A 20,343-nucleotide genomic window follows, 5' to 3' on the forward strand; every position below is an offset into this window, starting at 1 on the left:
CCAATCCTGGTGCTTCGCCCCAGCTCATCCCGCGCCCTGGTGCGGTGGCAAACGGGATAATATATGGGGTTAATACCAAATGTGTAATGTCACCTGGCATCAAGCCCTGGGGTTGGTGAGGTCAGGAGTCTATCAGATACCCGACATCACCAACCCAGTCAGTAATAAAAAAAAAATAGACGACAAACACATTTTTATTTGAAAAAATACTCCCCAATACATTCCCTCTTGAACCAATTAATTAGAAAGAAAAACAAATCCAGGTCTGGTGTAATTCAAGGGGTTGCCATGACGATCCACACTGTCCCAGTCAATGAAGAGCAGGATGTTCCCCATTGGCTGGGAGAGCAGTGCAGTGACCTGAGCTAACATCAATGGGTCAGCCCAGGTCACTGCAGGGCATGACAAGTGCTGCTGTCAGCGAGGTACATTACCTGCGCTGATCTCCTGCACTGCTGACAGCCCCTGTCACTGAGTTCAATGACCGCCGCCTTCACAGCCAAGTATCGCGAGAGGCCCGTGACGTCACCGCTAGTCAGTCTCGGGTCGGAAGCGAGAGAAGGTGATGAGACAAGCGGCGGCCATGGACGACAGTGACAGCGCTGAGGTCAGGACTTCATCACCGCAGGTAAGCCGAGCGGGACCATGTGTGCAGAGTGCCAGGATGACGGACGTGTGTGTGTGTGTGTGTGTGTGTGTGTATATATGTATGTGTACATGCCGCGTACAGGAGGGGGTAGAGCGAGCTGAGCGGGGAAGTGTGGGCTTCCTGCACGTAACTAGGATAAACATCGGGTTACTAACCAAAGCGCTTTTCTTGGATACCCGATGTTTATCTTGGTTACCAGCTTCTGGCAGGCTGCCAGCGATGGCTCCTGCACACTGTAGCTGTAAAAAGCCCTGCTTTTTGCTGCTAGAACCGTTCTCGAACGTATCTAGAACTATCGAGCTTTAGCAAAAGCTCGAGTTCTAGTTCTATCTAGAACACCCCCCAAAATCACTCGAACCGCGAACTCGAGAACCACGAACCACGAACCGCGCTCAACTCTAATTAACAGCAGCTCAGATTAGAGCCACACAGAGTTCTAGCAGCAGACACATCTCTAGAACAACTGTTAAGAGGATACTTTGTGCAGCAGGCCTTCATGGTAAAATAGTTGCTAGGAAACCACTGCTAAGGACAGGCAACAAGCAGAAGAGATTTGTTTGGGCTAAAGAACACAAGGAATGGACATTAGACCAGTGGAAATCTGTGCTTTGGTCTGATGAGTCCAAATTTGCGATCTTTTGATCCAACCGCCGTGTCTTTGTGCGACGCAGAACAGGTGAACGGATGGATTCTACATGCTTGGTTCCCACCGTGAAGCATGGAGGAGGTGGTACGATGGTGTGGGGGTGCTTTGCTGGTGACACTGTTGGGGATTTATTAAAAATTGAAGGCATACTGAACCAACATGGCTACCACAGCATCTTGCAGTGGCATGCTATTCCATCCGGTTTGCGTTTAGTTGGACCATCATTTATTTTTCAACAGGACAATGACCCCAAACACACCTCCAGGCTGTGAAAGGGCTATTTGACTAAGAAGGAGAGTGATGGGGTGCTACGCGAGATGACCTAGCTTCCACAGTCACCAGACCTGAACCCAATCGAGATGGTTTGGGGTGAGCTGGACCGCAGAGTGAAGGCAAAAGGGCCAACAAGTGCTAAGCATCTCTGAGAACTCCTTCAAGACTGTTGGAAGACCATTTCCGGTGACTACCTCTTGAAGCTCAAAATCTCAGAAAAAAATATCTTTAGCGGGTACCAAACTCACTTATTATATCAGATTTAACCTGCTTTTTCAATTTATATTAAAATACAACTTTTTATTTATATCTCTTTAAAAATCTTCACACAAAGACAAACAAGAAGACATACACAGTGAAACCTTAAAAAGGTAGTCTAAATCACTATACTTTAGACTCTTGAGGGATGGAAGGTCTAAGAAATGTATACACCTCCTTTTGGAAAAATCAATCAAGACTCGGGGGGAATTAATCAATTAGAAATATCCTTATCAATACCCTCACAAGGACTCTCCCTACCTGTCAATGGAGTGCATCCTTATTTATACGATGCCCCCACTCCTCGACGGCTTACCCTTGTAAGTCCCTTCTCTCTCCCTCTCAATTTATACAAAAACAAGTCTCTATAGTGATAAGGACCACCTAAAACTCTGACACCTCAATGCATCTAGTACATGTACAATGACATTAGTACCTATTATGGACTATCCCTTCATCTCATTCCTGCCTGGCCAATGGAGCACACCCTTATTTTTTGAGTGCCCCCACTCCTCGGCGGCTCACCCTAAATTTTGCCCTTCCTATCCTAATTGAGGAAATAGCATACGGTCATGGGAAAGCTCAAAAAAAGAGAAAAAACACTTATTTACTTATGCTCATGTTCTTTCAAACTGTCTTAAAGGTGCCTAGAGAATATTCAATGTCTTATACCATGATTTTAGAGGTCTGGTCTCTACAAATGAAAAAAGACCACCTCACTTTCTGGCACCCAAAGCATAGAAATGCGTATAATTTGTACCCAATCTAAACTTTCCCTCCGTCTTTCTCCTTCCTAGCCAATGGAGCACACCCTTAATTTTTCGGTGCCCCCACTCCTCGGCGGCTTGCCCTGAGTTTGGCCCTAATGTCAAAATGGTCATGCAAAAATTCCCATTATATTCAGCAATGAGATGAGTCACTTATCTGGGGATCTCCACAGTGCCTAGAGAATATTCAATTTCTTATGTCATAATTCCTTTTATGGTCTGATCTCTACGCGTTTCACTCCATACATATCACTGACGGAGCTCATCAGGAGATTTTCTCTTTTCCAAAACGGCCTAATAGCCTCAAAGCCTAAAAAGGACATTGTCAAAGTCAGAAAACTTCAAAGAAATAACCATTTCTCTCAAAATTTATTTTTTATATGCAGAAAGTTGTCCCCCAGCAAAAACCAGTCCATATACAATGCCCCTATATCAAAGCACATCAAACAAACAATATACAATAATAAGCCCAGTATCTTTTTACCTTGGATGTTGCAGCCTCCAGACATCAAATGGTATGACACACCATACCCTAGATGCTGGGGTTTAAATAGGTCTAGGCACACCCCTTCAAAGCACATGACCTTAATGGAGCTTTTTAATTGGTCATATAGGGTTTTTCAAATTATAAAGATTAAACCTCTCACACTGACCAAATACATCTGCTCAGACGATTACTGCCTTAGTCGCAGCATATACAAAGACCTAATAGCCATGGTTGTACTCAAAATATGATTTTAAACATACAATCCCGAAACCGGAAGTAAAAGTGCGGTTAACGCATGCGCAGTGGTTGAAACGCAGTGTGCGTTCCACAGCCGAACTTCCTGGCTGTGAGAGACGCAATGCGCATGCGCGAACCGCACTTTTACTTCCGGTTTCGGGAAAATCTCCTGATGAGCTCCGTCAGTGATATGTATGGAGTGAAACGCGTAGAGATCAGACCATAAAAGGAATTATGACATAAGAAATTGAATATTCTCTAGGCACCGTGGAGATCCCCAGATAAGTGGCTCATCTCATTGCTGAATATAATGGGAATTTTTGCATGACCATTTTGACATTAGGGCCAAACTCAGGGCAAGCCGCCGAGGAGTGGGGGCACCGAAAAATTAAGGGTGTGCTCCATTGGCTAGGAAGGAGAAAGACGGAGGGAAAGTTTAGATTGGGTACAAATTATACGCATTTCTATGCTTTGGGTGCCAGAAAGTGAGGTGGTCTTTTTTCATTTGTAGAGACCAGACCTCTAAAATCATGGTATAAGACATTGAATATTCTCTAGGCACCTTTAAGACAGTTTGAAAGAACATGAGCATAAGTAAATAAGTGTTTTTTCTCTTTTTTTGAGCTTTCCCATGACCGTATGCTATTTCCTCAATTAGGATAGGAAGGGCAAAATTTAGGGTGAGCCGCCGAGGAGTGGGGGCACTCAGAAAATAAGGGTGTGCTCCATTGGCCAGGCAGGAATGATATGAAGGGATAGTCCATAATAGGTACTAATGTCATTGTACATGTACTAGATGCATTGAGGTGTCAGAGTTTTAGGTGGTCCTTATCACTATAGAGACTTGTTTTTGTATAAATTGAGAGGGAGAGAGAAGGGACTTACAAGGGTAAGCCGTCGAGGAATGGGGGCATCGTATAAATAAGGATGTACTCCATTGACAGGTAGGGAGAGTCCTTGTGAGGGTATTGATAAGGATATTTCTAATTGATTAATTCCCCCCGAGTCTTGATTGATTTTCCAAAAGGAGGTGTATATATTTCTTAGACCTTCCATCCCTCAAGAGTCTAAAGTATAGTGATTTAGACTACCTTTTTAAGGTTTCACTGTGTATGTCTTCTTGTTTGTCTTTGTGTGAAGATTTTTAAAGAGATATAAATAAAAAGTTGTATTTTAATATAAATTGAAAAAGCAGGTTAAATCTGATATAATACCTCTTGAAGCTCATCAAGAGAATGCCAAGAGTGTGCAAAGCAGTAATCATCCAAAAGTTTGGACACACGTTCTCATCTCTAGAACAACTATTAATAGGAGATTTTGTGCAGCAAGCCTTCATGGTAACATAGCTGATAGGAAACCACTGCTATGGACAGGCAACAAGCAGAAGAGACTTGTTTGGGCTAAAGAAAACAAAGAATGGACATTAGACCAGTGGAAATCTGTGCTTTGGTCTGATGAGTCCAAATTTGAGATCTTTGGATCCAACCACCGTGTCTTTGTAGAAAAGGTGAACAGATGGACTCTACATGCCTGGTTTCCACCGTGAAGCATGGAGGAGGAGGTGTGATGGTTTGGGGGTGCTTTGCTGGTGACACTGTTGGGGATTTATTCAAAATTGAAGGCATACTAAACCAGCATGACTATCACAGCATCTGCAGCAGCATGCTATTCCATCCGGTTTGCGTTTAGTTGGACCATCATTTATTTTTCAACAGGACAATGATCCAAAACACACCTCCAGGCTGTGTAAGGGCTATTTGACTAAGAAGAGTGATGGGGTGCTACGCTAGTTGACCTCGCCTCCACAGTCACCAGACCTGAACCCAATCGAGATGGTTTGCGGTGAGCTCGACCGCAGAGTGAAGGCAAATGGGACAACAAGTGCTAAGTATCTCTGGGAACTCCTTCAAGACTGTTGGAAGACCATTTCCGGTGACTACTTCTTGAAGCTCATCAAGAGAATGCCAAGAGTGTGCAAAGCAGTAATCAAAGCAAAAGGTGGCTGCTTTGAAGAACCTAGAATATAAGACATATTTTCAGTTGTTTCACACTTTAAGTATTTCATTCCACATGTTTTAATACATAGTTTTGATGCCTTCAATGTGAATCTACAATTTTTAAAGTCATGAAAAAAAAGAAAACTCTTTGAATGAGAAGGTGTGTCCAAACGTTTGGTCTGTACTGTATACTAGCTGTAGTACCTGGCGTTGCCCGGGATAGCAACTGTCTCTTTGTCTCTCTCCCACTCTCCCTCTCTTCCACTATCTCACTCTCCCTCTCTCCCACTCGCTCACACTCCCTCTCTGTCTGTCTGCCTCTCTGTCTGTCTTTCTTTCTCTCTGTCTCTTTCTTTCTCTTGCTCTCTCTTTCTATCTGTCTCATTGCTTCTGTCTGTCTCTCTGTCTCTGCCTCTCTTTGTCTGTCTCTGCTGTTCTCTCTATCTGTATGTCTCTCTCTGTCTCCATCTGTCTCACTGTTTCTTTCTGTCTGTCTCTCTCTGTAAGTCTGTCTGTCTTTCTCTATCTCTGTCTCTTTCTGTCTGTCTATCTCAGTCTCTCTCTCTATCCATAACTCTCTGTCTCTCTCTGTCTCATTCTCTATCTGTCTCTCTCTCTCTTTTTGTTTCTCTCTCTTTGTCTCTGTCTGCCGTTCTCCATCACCTATGACTGCAGTAGATGACATAGTAGAGGGGGAAATAAAACTACACCCTCCGGTAGTCACCTATAAATGTGCTTTTAATATTTTACTACCTTATCTTGGTATGTGGTGTGTGTGACATGGTCGGACACATCCTGTTTAATTTATGAAGAAGAGATTCTGTAAATCATAAAATCATTGCAGACCATGCAAGAACTGCCAAAAATTAGAAGGAAAGGGGATACACCATGTATTAGACGTAAAGAAGGGCCTCATAAACAGTCTGTTAAAATTGTTAGCTACTGGGAATGCTAGACTCAAAGCATATGCACAAGGGCTGCCAAAAATAAGAATGAGAGGCTGCAATATAACCTGGAAGACACAGAGGAGGGCCTCAGAAACATTTTTTTCCCATTGTTTTGGAGTGGGACTCCTAGACTGGTAAAGCCTATGCACTAAGTAAAAGGACTGAAAAAAAACATTTCTTCCTAGGGTGTATACATGTATATATGTAAGAGAAGTGTAGAGTTAGGTCTCATACACATCCTGAAAAATTTTTGAAAGAGGACATCCTACACACCCTGGAAAATTTAAGAGAGAGGGCCGCATGATGACCCTCTAAAAATGATGAGAGGGATGCCTGTTTACTATCTCAAAATGTGGAGCAATGGTCACCTGAAGACTCAAAACCAATTTTGAGTGAGGGCCTCCTGTTTACCCCCTTAAAATTTGAAGTGAAGGATGCCTGTCAACATCCCCAGATCTCACCGATCGCAGCCTTGAGCTGGCAGCACTGATGAAAGTTGATGTCACTACCAGGTACTTGGGAATAGTTGTACTTTACTGCTATTCACATTCACAGGAGCTACAGTCGTGAAAAGTACACTATTAAAGCTTTGTGGGAACATTTTTTATAATAAATTGGTGAATGAGAAAAAATGTGTATGAGTCTTTATTCAAATAAACATTTTTTTCTGTGTGTGTTTTTTTTTTCTTACTGGGTTAGTAATGGGGTGTCTGATAGATACCTATCCATTACTAACCTTGGGCTTGATGCCAGCTGACATTTTACAGCTGATATAAATTCCAAAAAATATTACCGCAAATGCCACTGCACTAGAAGAATAGGTTAGAGCAGAGCAAAGCTCCAGAATTGGTTCATCTAATGTGATGTACTAATTCTATATTGGCTACGGGCTGGTATTTTTAGGCTGGGAGGTGCCAAATAAACATGGACCTCCCCAGTCTGATAATATCAGCTCCCAGCTAACTGCTTTGGCTGGTTATCAGAAATAGGGGGAGCCCACTTTCACAGCATAGGACTGAGAGTCAGAGATGCATCCAGGCATTTTCCTCATGCTGTTTCCATTTAATTTGAGTGTTGTTCCCATCCATTTCTGTGAAGTTCCAGCCCCCAGCCCTCCTGTTAGGGTCTTCCAGAAAAATGCTAGAGTTTCACATTGACTTCCATTATACTCGGTGATTAAGTTGAACTTTTCCGAGTGTCTGACCTGCTCAATTCGAGTACTGAGCACTTGAGCATCTTAATACTTGCTCATTACGAATTGTGATGTCACAAAGTTTTCTGTATTTGAAAAAAAAAAATTTTGAATTTTTTTTTGAATTTTTTTTGAGGGCACTAAGGCAATATAAATGGGATCCAAATGCACACCTGAAAGCAGCAACAATGAAAAGGAGAAAAGGGTGGTGTGCTAATGAGATCACCAAAACAATAACAGGAATAAATATTCAAAAGTTTATTGTAGAAAAAACACCAACATACTGCATTAATTGCAGTACATGGTCTAAAATCTCTGAGGTGGACACTTCTCAGAGGCTTATGCTTTATTATAGCAAACCTCTGATGTTTATTGTACTTCATGTTTTTAGATGTTTTTAAACTATGTTAGTGTTTTTCCTACAATAAACTTTTGAATATTTATTGCCATTATTGTTTTGGTGATCTCCTCATTAGCACACCACCCTTTTCTCCTTTTCAAAGTTTTCTGTATGGTGCATAGTGGTATCTGAGGCTTAAGGCCCCATCACACGCAATGACGTATCTAACGATATATCGCCGGCGTCACGGATTCCGTGACGCACATCCGGAGTCGTTAGCGACGTTGTTGCGTGTGACACCAACGAGCGACCGTTAACGATGGAAAATACTGACCAAATCGTCCATCGTTGACACGTCGTTCATTTTCAAAAAATCGTTGATTGAGGTCGCAGGTTGTTCGTCGTTCCCGTGGCAGCACATATCGCTACGTGTGAAACCGCGGGACCGACGAACTACAGCTTACCTGCTGCCACCAACAATGAGGAAGGAAGGAGGTGGGCGGGATGTTATGGTCGCTCATCTCCACCCCTCTGCTTCTATTGGGCGGCCGCTTAGTGATGCCACTGACGCCGCACGAACCACCCCCTTAGAAAGGAGGCAGTTCGCTGGCCACAGCGACGTCGCGAGACAGGTAAGTCCATGTGACAGCTCCGAACGATATTGTGCGCCACGGGCAGTGATTTGCCCGTGACGCACAAATGACGGGGACGGATGCGCATGCTAGCGATATCGCTAGCAATATCGCTGCGTGTGACGGGCCTTTAGTCTGATGCCTGGACTGAAGAGACAAAAAAAATGTAATCTACAGATGAATGGGAAAGGAGGCCTTGAGGACCAGAAAGTGGTCTGTGGGAGCAAAGGGACCGGTGAGCAGAGGGGTGAGTATTATTATTTTTTTAAACTGTTTGCCTTCAACTTTACAGTTAGAAGAAATGGTGGTGAAGGGCAAAGAATCTGTATAATATGATTTTTTTATAACATTCAAGGAGAGTTAAATTCCACCTAAATAAATTCACTCATATATCTCTAGTCTTGTCCTTAAGAATGGCTTTACAGCCCTTTTCAGACTGGTAAACTTCAACTTACTTTGGCATCTGTGTTTGAATATCTATAGGACATGGCATCATGTGCAGTTTTTTTGAGAGCCTCTAGTCTATTTTTACTTGGCCAGACAGCTTCCGTTCCTATGATATTTAGATTCATCATAAGCTTCACATGATTGTTGGTTGGCTGACCTAAACTAACTGCTTCATAGGAGCATATAAGGCATACCTCCCAACTTTTAAAGAAGGAAAAGAGGGACAAAGTTTGCGGCGCGCATAGCGCGCCGTGGCAAATTTTTAGGGCACGCCCCCTAACCACACCCATTTCACAGTCACGCCCATATCCACTCCCCATCCACACCCATTCAGCATGGACACGCAGGCAGCCGGCGGGCCTCCAGCATGGACACGCAGGCAGCCGGCGGGCCTCCAGCATGGACACGCAGGGAGCCGGTGGTCCTCCAGCATGGACACGCAGGGAGCCGGCGGGCCTCCAGCATGGACACGCAGGCAGCCGGCGGGCCTCCAGCATGGACACGCAGGCAGCCGGCGGGCCTCCAGCATGGACACGCAGGGAGCCGGCGGGCCTCCAGCATGGACACGCAGGGAGCCGGCGGGCCTCCAGCATTGACACGCAGGGAGCCGGCGGGCCTCCAGCATGGACACGCAGGCAGCCGGCGGGCCTCCAGCATGGACACGCAGGGAGCCGGTGGGCCTCCAGCATGGACACGCAAGGAGCCGGCGGGCCTCCAGCATGGACACGCAGGCAGCCGGCGGGCCTCCAGCATGGACACGCAGGGAGCCGGCGGGCCTCCAGCATGGACACGCAGAGAGCCGGCGGGCCTCCAGCATGGATACGCAGGCAGCCGGTGGGCTTCCAGCACGGAGACGCAGGCAGCCGGGGGGCCTCCAGCACAGAGACGCAGGCAGCCACAGTGAGGCGGCCGGTCGCCTACACAGTGAGGCGGCCGGTCGATTTCACAGACAGGCGGCGGGCCGCCCGCACAGAGAGGCGGCGGGCCGCCCGCACAGAGAGGCGGCCGTCCACCGCAGAGACAGGCAACCGTCCGCCCGCACAGAGAGGCGGCCGGCCGCCTGCAAAATGGGGCGGCGGGCCGCCCGCACAGACAGGCGGCGTGGGGCGCCCGCACAGACAGGCGGCAGGGGGGCGCCCGCACAGGCAGGCGGCGGGGAGTGCCCGCACAGACAGGCGGTGGGGGGCGCCCGCACAGACAGGCGGCGGGGGGCGCCCGCACAGACAGGCAGCGGGGGGCGCCCGCACAGACATGCGGCAGGGGGGCACCCGCACAGACAGGCGGCAGGGGGGCGCCCGCACAGACAGGCGGCCGGCCGCACGCACAGAGAGGCGGCCGGCGGACCGCACAGACAGGCGGCCGGCCGACCGCACAGACAGGCGGCCGGCCGCACGCACAGACAGGCGGCCGGCCGACCGCAGAGAGAGGCTCCGGCCGGGAGGGGAGGGGAGGGGAATCAGCGCTGGGGAGATTCTACATACCTTAGGCTTAGCAGCAGCACAGAGCAGTTTCGGGCAGCGCGCTCCTCTCTGTGTTATGCCACGTCACGTGTTAGGATGGTAGGAGGGAAAAGCAGGGAGGCGGGGAGAGAGTGGGTGGGCGGAGCCCGGGAGACGGCCGTCCCGCCCGTGGCAACGGGACAAACAATGTAAAGCGTGATAGTCCCGCTGTATCCGGGACGGTTGGGAGGTATGGATAAGGTTATACCTTTGTACAGTCCAGAAATTATACTCCAACATGGCCTGTGAAATGCCGAGCTCTGAACCAGTGTGAGCCAGACTAATAATTGCTACAAATGGCTAGTGGAGCTGATCTCAGTTGTCAATTGAATTTGGTTAATTGTTTGATTTAGGGCTAAGCAGCAATATATTCAAACAGCATTTTATGTTTATTTGGTATATATATGTATATATCTATCTATATATATAATTGCCTTAGTCTGTCTGTCTGTCTGTCTGTCTTGCTCCAAAATTATGTCCTTACCGCGACAAGCGTCTCATTGGCCGCTCGCCTCGCCTCAGCTCCGCCCCCCTGCACGGATTGGCCGCTCGCCCAGGCTCCGCCCCCCACATGGATTGGCCTCTCGCCCCGCCCCCCTGCACGCATTGGCAACTCAGCCACGCCCCGCCCCCTCACGCATTGCACGCTCGCTCTGGCCCCGCCCCCCGCACGCATTCCCCGAACCGACACGGATCCTCGACTCCCAGGCGAGTGCTGTACCCCCGGGAGCCCACATCAGCGTACGCCGCCAACACAGCCGAAACATACCCTCGCATTGCTGGGGTTGCCGACGTACGCTGGTGTGGGCTCCCGTGCGAGCAGGGGGCGGGCTACGCTGGTAACCATGGTACACATCGAGTAATATTGTGTAGCATAGTTACCAGCGTACACCGGCTCCCAGGTGAGCGCATCAAGGTCCTGCAGCGGCGGAACACACACACACACACACACACACATAAGGACAGACACACACACATCAGATCACACTCACTCTCACACACACCTCATACACACATCAGATCGCATCCACACACAACAACATCCAGTGATATCGCTTACTTCTCGGCGGCAATACTGTGCGTGCAGTGACCTTCCAGGACCTGCCGGAGGATCACATGGCCAGAAGCATGTGGTATCTCCGGATGTTGTGAGTGTGAGCGCGTATATGCAATATCGTCAATGTGTGTGTGCGTGTATGCGATCGGGTGTGTGCGTGTATGCGATCGGGTGTGTGCGTGTATGTGATCGGGTGTGTGCGTGCATGCGATCGGGTGTGTGCGTGTATGCGATCGGGTGGGTGCGTGTATGCGATTGGGTGTGTGCGTGTCGGCAGCCGGCAGAGGAGCACTGCGTGCAGCACAGCTGCTGGGACCACACACCGGAGGGCACAGGCAGAAGTGGGGTGTGAGTGTATGCGATCAGATGTGTGCGTGTATACTGTCTGATGTGTGACTGTGGAGCACGATGGGGGGTGCGCAGCATGGGGGATGGGGCACGATGGGGGGTGCGCAGCATGGGGGATGGAGCACGATGGGGAGTGCGCAGCATGGGAGATGGAGCACGATGGGGAGTGCGCAGCATGGGGGGATGGAGCACGATGGGGAGTGCGCAGCATGGGGGATGGAGCACGATGGGGAGTGCACAGCATGGGGGATGGAGCACGATGGGGTGTGCGCAGCATGGTGGATGGAGCACGATGGGGAGTGCGCAGCATGGGGGATGGAGCACGTTTGAGAGTGCGCAGCATGGGGGATGGAGCACGATGGGGAGTGCGCAGCATGGGGTATGGAGCACGTTTGGGAGTGCGCAGCATGGGGGATGGAGCATGATGGGGAATGCGCAGCATGGGGGATGGAGCATGATGGGGAGTGCGCAGCATGGGGGATGGAGCACGATGGGGAGTGCGCAGCATGGGGGATGGAGCACAATGGGGGGTGCGCAGCATGGGGGATGGAGCTTGATGGGGGGTGCGCAGCATGGGAAATGGAGCACGATGGGGGGTGCACAGCATGGGGGATGGAGCACGATGGGGGTGCGCAGCATAGGGGATGGAGCACGATGGGGGGTGCACGCTTCCCCCCCAAAACACACACACACACCGCCACACACGCACTGCACAACACACCACACACACACTGGGAACCACAAACACCGCCCTACACAGACACCCACACACACAGACAACGCCACACACACACAACACACAAACACCACGGCACACACAAATATACGTACATACCGCACAACACACATATTGCACAAAACATACCTGCCCCCAAAAAACACACACACACCCCACACCCACACAAACCGCGCAACACACACACACAACGCTACAGACACACAGCGCTCCACAAACAACGCAACACACACAACGCAACACACAAACAACACCTTTCTCACCCCCCGCCACACCCAGACAACACCCAGAACATGTACAGCGCCCTACACAAACACTTGGTAACTACACACAACAACAACATCTATATATATATATATATATATATATATATAACAAAAATCATACATTAACTACACAATACGTAAATTCTAGAATACCCGATGCGTAGAATCGGGCCACCTTCTAGTATATATATATTGTGCAACCTGCCCTTCTGCACAGTATCCACTCCTCCTTGTTTACAGATCCTGGTCCTTTGGTGTTGCTACCAGCTTAGCCAATCAAAATCCTAAGAACACTTTGCACCGAACTCACCAGACACACCATTGGGGGGCCTGAAGGGAATAGGGCCACCCAGATGGGGGGTTGGGAGGGGAAGATGAGAGAAGTAAAACAGGAGTGGAAGGAGAAGGAGGTGAAAAAGTGACTCTCTGGGAGAGAGAGGTCACTGGGCCGAAGCAGGGCTCCTGGAGACTACTAGGTGGCAGACGTTGGTCTGGGCCTGGTAGGAGCTGGAACCCCGGTCGCAGGGGATCACGTCAAGAGGCACGGTTTGCCGAGGAGGGCAGCTGGTGGCCTTGAGCCATCACCGGGCAGGGGCCAGGGCACAACGGGGTACGTGGACCCTAGGCCGGGAAGTAGCTTCTAGCGCACCGATGGGATATGACTTTCCCAAATACAGTCCAAAGAAATCATACACGTGAACCCTGAGAGCAAACTCACTCCGTTAGCCATACGGGTGAACGGGACCCAAAAAGTTTAAAGCTTGAGGGTCCAACTAGTGAGAAAGTGCCACGGAAAAGGCCACAGGCTAACAGCAACACCAAGGGCACGGATCCCAGCATGCACCCTCTAAGCTGCAGTGGTACGCAGAATTCTGGTTTACAAGCTGTCGCTGTGATTATTCCTGGACTGAGTGAGTACACTGAAAAGCCCTTTTCCTCTACCCAACGGCACCCCCATCACCAACATCCCAACGGGCCCTGGGGCACAAACCCCCTACCCACGGAGGGGTTAAAAATTCTGCTGCCACACTATCGCCACCAGGCTCCCTCCCCAACAGCAGCGGTGGTCTCTTACATTACCACACACCGTGGGTGGCATCACAAACTTTCCAAATCCCCTGTACATACTCCCCCTCTTGTTTTGATTCGAGTGTCTGCGCAGACCCCCCCCCCCCCCCCCCCCCCGGGTCCGGAGACCCCTGGAGCCACTGCAGCTCCAGATCCGAGAGGCGGTACACACACACATTGCCATAACACTGTATTCATTTAGAACTGTTATTTCCCCAACGCTACCCTTAGGTTTAGGCCTATTCTGAATTTATTGCGTTTAGGTAAATCAAACCATAAGTTAGTCAAATAACAAGCTTTGAATGTTTCTGAAAATCAGTATTATCTACACAGCTTTTTGAGAAGCCTTGAAAAATGTATTTACTTTGAAGACTAAAAAAGGTATCAATAGATGAAAAGTACATTTCTGAATAAGCATTAAAATGCTTTTTTGGTTTTGGAAAACCTCTGTCTTTGTTTTAGTTTTGGTCATTGTCCGCAGTGCTGATGTCACAATAACAGCACTGCAGGCAATCAGAGAGCTTAACAGCCCTGAATAACTCATGCCGTCTACTAGGCCACAATGCCCTTGTCGTGAAGTCATTGCTGCAGACAATAATAAACACTAGGAGCAGAAGCAGAAACTCAGTCCTGGACCCAAGAGGGAAAATAAAGCACAGTTAGGCTATGTTCACAGGGGGGGGATTTTTTGCTGCATTTTTTAGTATGGTTTTTGCCTTGGCTTTATGCAAATCCATGCCAGTATAAGGGCTCATGCGCACGTTGTGTAATAGCATGCATTTATGCTGCGTATTGCACTGCAGTGTAAATGCATGCGATGCTTTTATGAATGCAGCAATTTGGGTGCTAAAATTTGGACCCAAATCCATGCGTTCATAAAAGCAGCATGTCAATTATTTGTGCGTTCTGGATGCAGCTCCCACTCAGTCTATGGTGGGGGTAGCAGGCAAAGTGCATGAAATTGTTTTTTTAAACAAAAAAAATGCATTATTTATGCAGTCTTTCTGCAGCGATTTGACGTGCACATGTGCTGCCAAATCGCTGCAGAATAATCAGCAGTTACGTGCGCATGAGCCCTTACTGTTATGAAGTGCAATAAAAAAGATTAAAGATCACCAGTAAAAGACTGGGAAATAGAACACCGAAGACTTGAACATCATTGTTTCTATTAGAAATCCTAATAGTGTGGAAATTAGTTCTCATTTTAGAACAGAGTTATGCAGGTCATTGCCACGGCTGCCATCCACAACAGCAAAGATTCATGTTAAAATTGTGAACCCATTAACCCATTACTTGCCAAATTAGCAATTTCCATTTTTTTTTATTAAATGACAGATTTTTAATGATTTGGGTCCTAATGAATCAGAAACATAATTTGCCAAATTTTGAAAAAAACTCAAAAAGGTGTTTTGAAAGCTCTCTGGGTAGAAGAATATTCAATTAAAAATGACAATGACATGATTTCCTGTTTTGCAAATATTCTTTTTACAAAACCAACACAAAAAATTGGACCTAATTATAAAATCTTAGTTGCTAGAAGCAAAAGATTAGGCGTCCCAAAAAAAGGACATTGGTAGACAATAGGTTAACAACAAGAAACTAAGAACTTTAAGGAAAATTCCATTTTGCAACAGCTAGAGAGCCAAAGATTATGGACAGATTATAGTCCTAAGAAATAGATGAGCAACAAGACATGGCTAACTAGTATAATTATGATGTAAAGGATTAACTAGTAGCCATCTAACAATGGCAACATATTTTTACATACAAATTCACATTAAATTTTTAAAATTCATATACTGGTGAAACGTGAAAGAAGCCACTTAGTCACTGGTCTAATCTGAGGGAAAACAAATAAGCAGCCACAATGTTTGATGTGGAGTGGTTCCCGTCAGAGCAGAGCTTTCACAACAAGCTATAAATATGACATCTGAAGCTGAGAAGGGAACCTAAAGAGAAACATGAGATAGGTGGGGCATGCACTGGAAATACAAGGTTGATGATGACAGAAATACTGGGCTGTTACAGTATGAAAAGAAGATGCTAAATATTTAACATTCTAAAAAAAAATGTAACCATAACTTTTATTACCCCTTTTTAAACAAGAGATATAGTATATAAAAATATAAAACATAATAGAACCTGGTATACCGATCTGTCAGTTAGCCTGCAGGTGTGATATGTATCTATGTAGACTGATAGAGATATTAAATAAATATAAAAAAAAGTAGAACCTGTTATGAGGATTTGCTAACTGGCCTGTGGGTGTGATATTTATCTATGTAGATTGATATACATACATATATATATATATATATATATATATATATATATATATATATATATATATACACGTGTGTGTGTGTGTGTGTGTGTGTGTGTGTGTGTGTGTGTGTGTGTATGTATGTATGTATGTATGTATGTATGTATGTATGTATGTATGTATGTATGTATGTGTGTGTGTGTGTGTGTGTGTGTGTGTGTTTATTAAACATGACAGAACCTGTGATAAAGATCTGTCAAATGGACTGAGGTTGCGATATTTATACTAATTAGATTAGATAGGTTATCCCCAAAAGTAATAGTATATTTTCTTTATACATTTTTATTTCGGACCTTTCTACCTGGTCCTAGTCCGGTTTGGGATCTTTTATGTACAGCTGGAGCTGTAGTACACAATATACCACTCACACACCACAGCTATCTGGTTTAGCAAAGAGCAAGGAGATAAACATTTTTCTAGAGTTGCATGCAGTCGTTCTTACCATACTTGTCTTTCTTAAAGTCTTGTCTAATAGGAACTTATTTCTCTTCGCAAAATCCATTTATCCGTAAGCCCTTAGTGGAGTAAACCCATCTTTTCACTTGTTGGTTATCACTGTTCTCCTGGAGCCAGAGCACTGTCGGACTGTCCTCCAGATAACTTCTTGTTAACACTACTTTCCAATTATAGGTCCATGAAGCACACAAATAGTACTGAGTCCCGGGAGAAAGGAGGCAGCTGGCTTCAGATAACAATTCACATAAAGCCAAACTGCATTTCAATGCTGTACTTTCTCTTAAACAACTACATTACTGTGATTTTCATCAGTGGCCAAATAGGTCATTAAAATTGTATGTGGTAATAATCTTTTACAATATGTAACAAGTTGTTTCATATGCTTGCATTTATAGACCTCCTAAAAATAAATGAATACATATAACCAGTGCTTTACTGTCCATTCCGGAGGAGAAATGTGTTTGCAGGCTGGTCTGGTTATCACACTTTACATGTTGCAGCTGAAGGTTGTCAATCAGCTCATGGGTTTTCTCCCTTTTTTACAGTTACATTCATGATCAAAGAAGTAACTCTTGAAACACCACTAGAGATTTACAAAAAAAATGTTGCTCAGTTAAACTTTTACAGAAAGCTGCTCACATACCGACTAGAGATGAGCGAACTGGCCGTGGTTCGGCTCGAGTTCGGTTCGTCGATTTTACCATCGCAAGCAACTATTACACATTATTAATATTGCTGTCTTTAGAACAATATTGTGATTTTAAGTGCAATTTTTGCCTTGTATAATAAGGGTTTAAAGTCCGTACTGTCGTCACACAGACAGGTGGCATGGGAGGGTGGAGTACAGCGATCAAGGAGGGGTTAAGGTACCAGACAAATTGTTAATGATGGTGTAGGATCTGAGGAACAAATGGAGGAGGATGAGATGGAAGAGGTGATGGGCACGCAACAGTCAAGAGATGGAGAAGATATTGTCTCCCTCTGGTGTCCGTGGTTGGTAGGATGGGGCAGAGGAAGGAAGCTTGAGTGTTACCGCGCCACCAACACACTGTGGACTTGGACCTCATAGAAGCATCCGACACATGAGTGCCTTCTTACTGCACTATCTGAAAATAATGCCCATATTGTTATGATTAGAAATACTGCTGACAACTGGGTTGCCACTCTGTTAGATCCACAGTACAGGAGTAAATTTTGCTAGATGTTTTTCCCCCCAGAAAGGGATGCACACATCCTTGAGTATCGAAACAAGCTTGTACACAATATTAAAAGAGCTTTTTCCCAAGACAGCAGTGAGGCAAACAGTGTGCATCGTAGTTCCAGACTTGCCTCCTGGTAACTTTGAGTTGTCATCGCAGAAACATTACCAGCAGCAGTTTAAGTGGCAGAAAGAATTTCCCTGAGTTGTGGCATACATTTTTTAGACCATTCCATGCACCAGCATAACAGAGAAGTGTGACATATAGTGAACGACTAGAGAGGATGGTGCAGGAGTATCTAAAGCTGAATATCAATGCCAATGGGGGGTGGAGGGTTGCACCCTTTTGCTTTTTGGTCTTCAAAAATGGAAGTGTGGCCTGAACACACCAGTCATGCCTTGGAGGTTTTGTCATGGCCAACAGCCAGCATTCTCTCAGAACGTGTCTTCAGTGCTGCTGCTGGATTGCTGATGGATAAGCACTTTCATCTGTCCTTTGAAAGTGTAGACCACCTAACTTTCATGAAGATGATTAAGTCATGGCTCTCCAATGACTTTACCACCCCAGTCACAGACTGTGCAGACTAGACGATGGTGTCAATTTAAATATGTGCTGCACTGATCTTGCATTTTTACAGTCTGTGACACCTTTGACATGGCTAATGTAGCTGCTGTTGCTATTGTTGGTGTTGATACTAACAAGTGCCTTGGTGCAACAATCAGAAGGTGTGTCCACTGCTGATACTTTTACAATTTGGCTTTTTTTGTATACGTGAAGCACCTAATATGCCTCCTATTCCTCCTTCTTTTGCTTCCTTCTGAGTTTCAAGCTAATTTTTTTGTAAATAGAGACTCCTATTCGGGTCTCTTTATTGTGTGTTGCCTGTAGTGGCAGGGGTGTCAGAGCATCAGGCCTACAGCTGTTCCCTCTCTCTCTTCACTCATCCTTCTCTTACTGATCAATGTTAAAATATGGAAACTCCAAGTTTAGTCTCCATGTTGTGTGTTGCCTGTAGAGGTAGGGGTCTCAGAGCACAACCAGCCTAATGCACCGCTCACTCATCCACCAACCCACCTCTTAAAGGGGTGGATAACGCATTTTTTTTAATTTTCTCTATGAGTGCAACCTACTATTTCACGTCTCTTCTTAATTGGCTTCTATTTCCAGTTCTGGCACTGAGCGGCGCTATCCTGCCTGCTCAGTGCCGGTCACATGACCCCTGGTGCTGTGGCCGGTGGTATCCGCTGATGTCACGTCAAGTTCCGGGCTCTCAGACTTGACGTTACATCAGGTGTTGCTAGCGCCACTCACACTGATAGACTGGGCTGTGGGTGGGGATTACCGCACGTCACAGCCCAGCATTGAAGGGAGGATCCGTAGGATGGTATAGCGTGGGAGGTGAAGAGCGCTTAGTATACGGCAGATTTGTTATGTGCGAGGCGCCAGTGTGGAGTACAGGGAGGGTTTCTTCAGCTGAAACACCCTCCCCCTCATCGTGCAAGTATCTGATCGCTGTCAGGAGAGCGTGCGGTGCTAGGCAGTGTGATCCTGTACTCCCACAAGCAGTACAGGTGACCAGATGCAGCTAGAGACTGACAAGTTGGGGACATGTGTCGCAGGCGGAGGAGGGGACGCCGCGCTCTCCCTCTGCTCGGGTACGGCTGCCGCGGATGCTGCGGCCTGCTGCTGCTCGGTGGCTCGACCGATGGGCCGGATCCCGGGGACTCGAGCGGCGCTCCTCGCCCGTGAGTGAAAGGGGATTGGGTTTTGGGATGGTTTATTGTCCGTGACGCCACCCACGGTTGTGGTGATTAAGTGGACACCACCGCTGCTCTGTCTGGGGAGGCCGGGAGTGATGGTATGGAGCAGCCAGTTGTTGGTTTGCCCCTCCGTGGGTAGGGGTTTTGGTGATCCCAGGGCCCAGTGATGGGGTTGGTATGGTGGACAGGCGGGTATGGGGCCTGTGGAGGTGCAGGGGCGCAGGGGCAGCGCTGTGCCGCACGGCACGGAGGTACTCACTCAGCCAGTAAACACGACACAGTTCTCGGTAAACAAACGGCTGGTTGGACGGGTCCCTCGGACGGTTACGGTGCTGCGGTTCCCTGCAGTTAGCGGTGACGGTCTCTTCCCTGCACCTATGTAAAGTAGTTTTGGTAGCGATGGGTCCCCACCGGTTACCCGCTCCTCGGCTTCAATCTGGGCCGAAGGAGCCCTACTGTGCCCGCAGGCGCTGGCCCTGGGAAACTGGTGCCCTGGCGGTGGCGGTGTCTCCCCTTCACGGTCGGGCTGTTGCCTTCAATCAGGACTTGGTTGTTAGGAGACAGAGGTCCCCTTCACTGACGGATTTGGCAAATTATGGCGACTCCTAGCCTTGCCGGGATCCGAAAGGCCCCTGCCCTGGTGCTGACTGTTCTTCGTATACTGCTCCGGTACCGCCGGGTCACCACCCGTCCGCGGTCCTTCCAGCAACCTCCAAACAGTCCCCCTGCAGACTATCACCGCCGTCTGCTGACCATGCT

The 20,343-nt window shown here is 47.3% G+C and overlaps 1 protein-coding gene across 2 annotated transcripts in view; it reads right to left on the bottom strand.

Annotated features, from left to right (window-relative positions):
• Nucleotides 1–16,792, bottom strand: part of MLIP (muscular LMNA interacting protein) — a 551,953-nt gene extending 535,161 nt beyond the window's left edge. Inside the window, exon 1 of one of the 2 annotated variants that reach the window (XM_075340299.1) lies at nt 16,612–16,791. In XM_075340299.1, the coding sequence (XP_075196414.1) occupies nt 16,612–16,671 (60 nt within the window). In that variant the 5' untranslated portion in view covers nt 16,672–16,791. Of the gene's footprint in view, nt 1–16,611 lie in introns of both variants that reach the window. The other variant, XM_075340300.1, reaches the window with a different exon arrangement.
• Between the last annotated feature and the right edge of the window lie 3,551 nt (nt 16,793–20,343).

This window comes from Anomaloglossus baeobatrachus, chromosome 3, assembly GCF_048569485.1.
Source record: "Anomaloglossus baeobatrachus isolate aAnoBae1 chromosome 3, aAnoBae1.hap1, whole genome shotgun sequence".
NCBI classification, from domain to species: Eukaryota; Metazoa; Chordata; class Amphibia; order Anura; family Aromobatidae; genus Anomaloglossus; species Anomaloglossus baeobatrachus.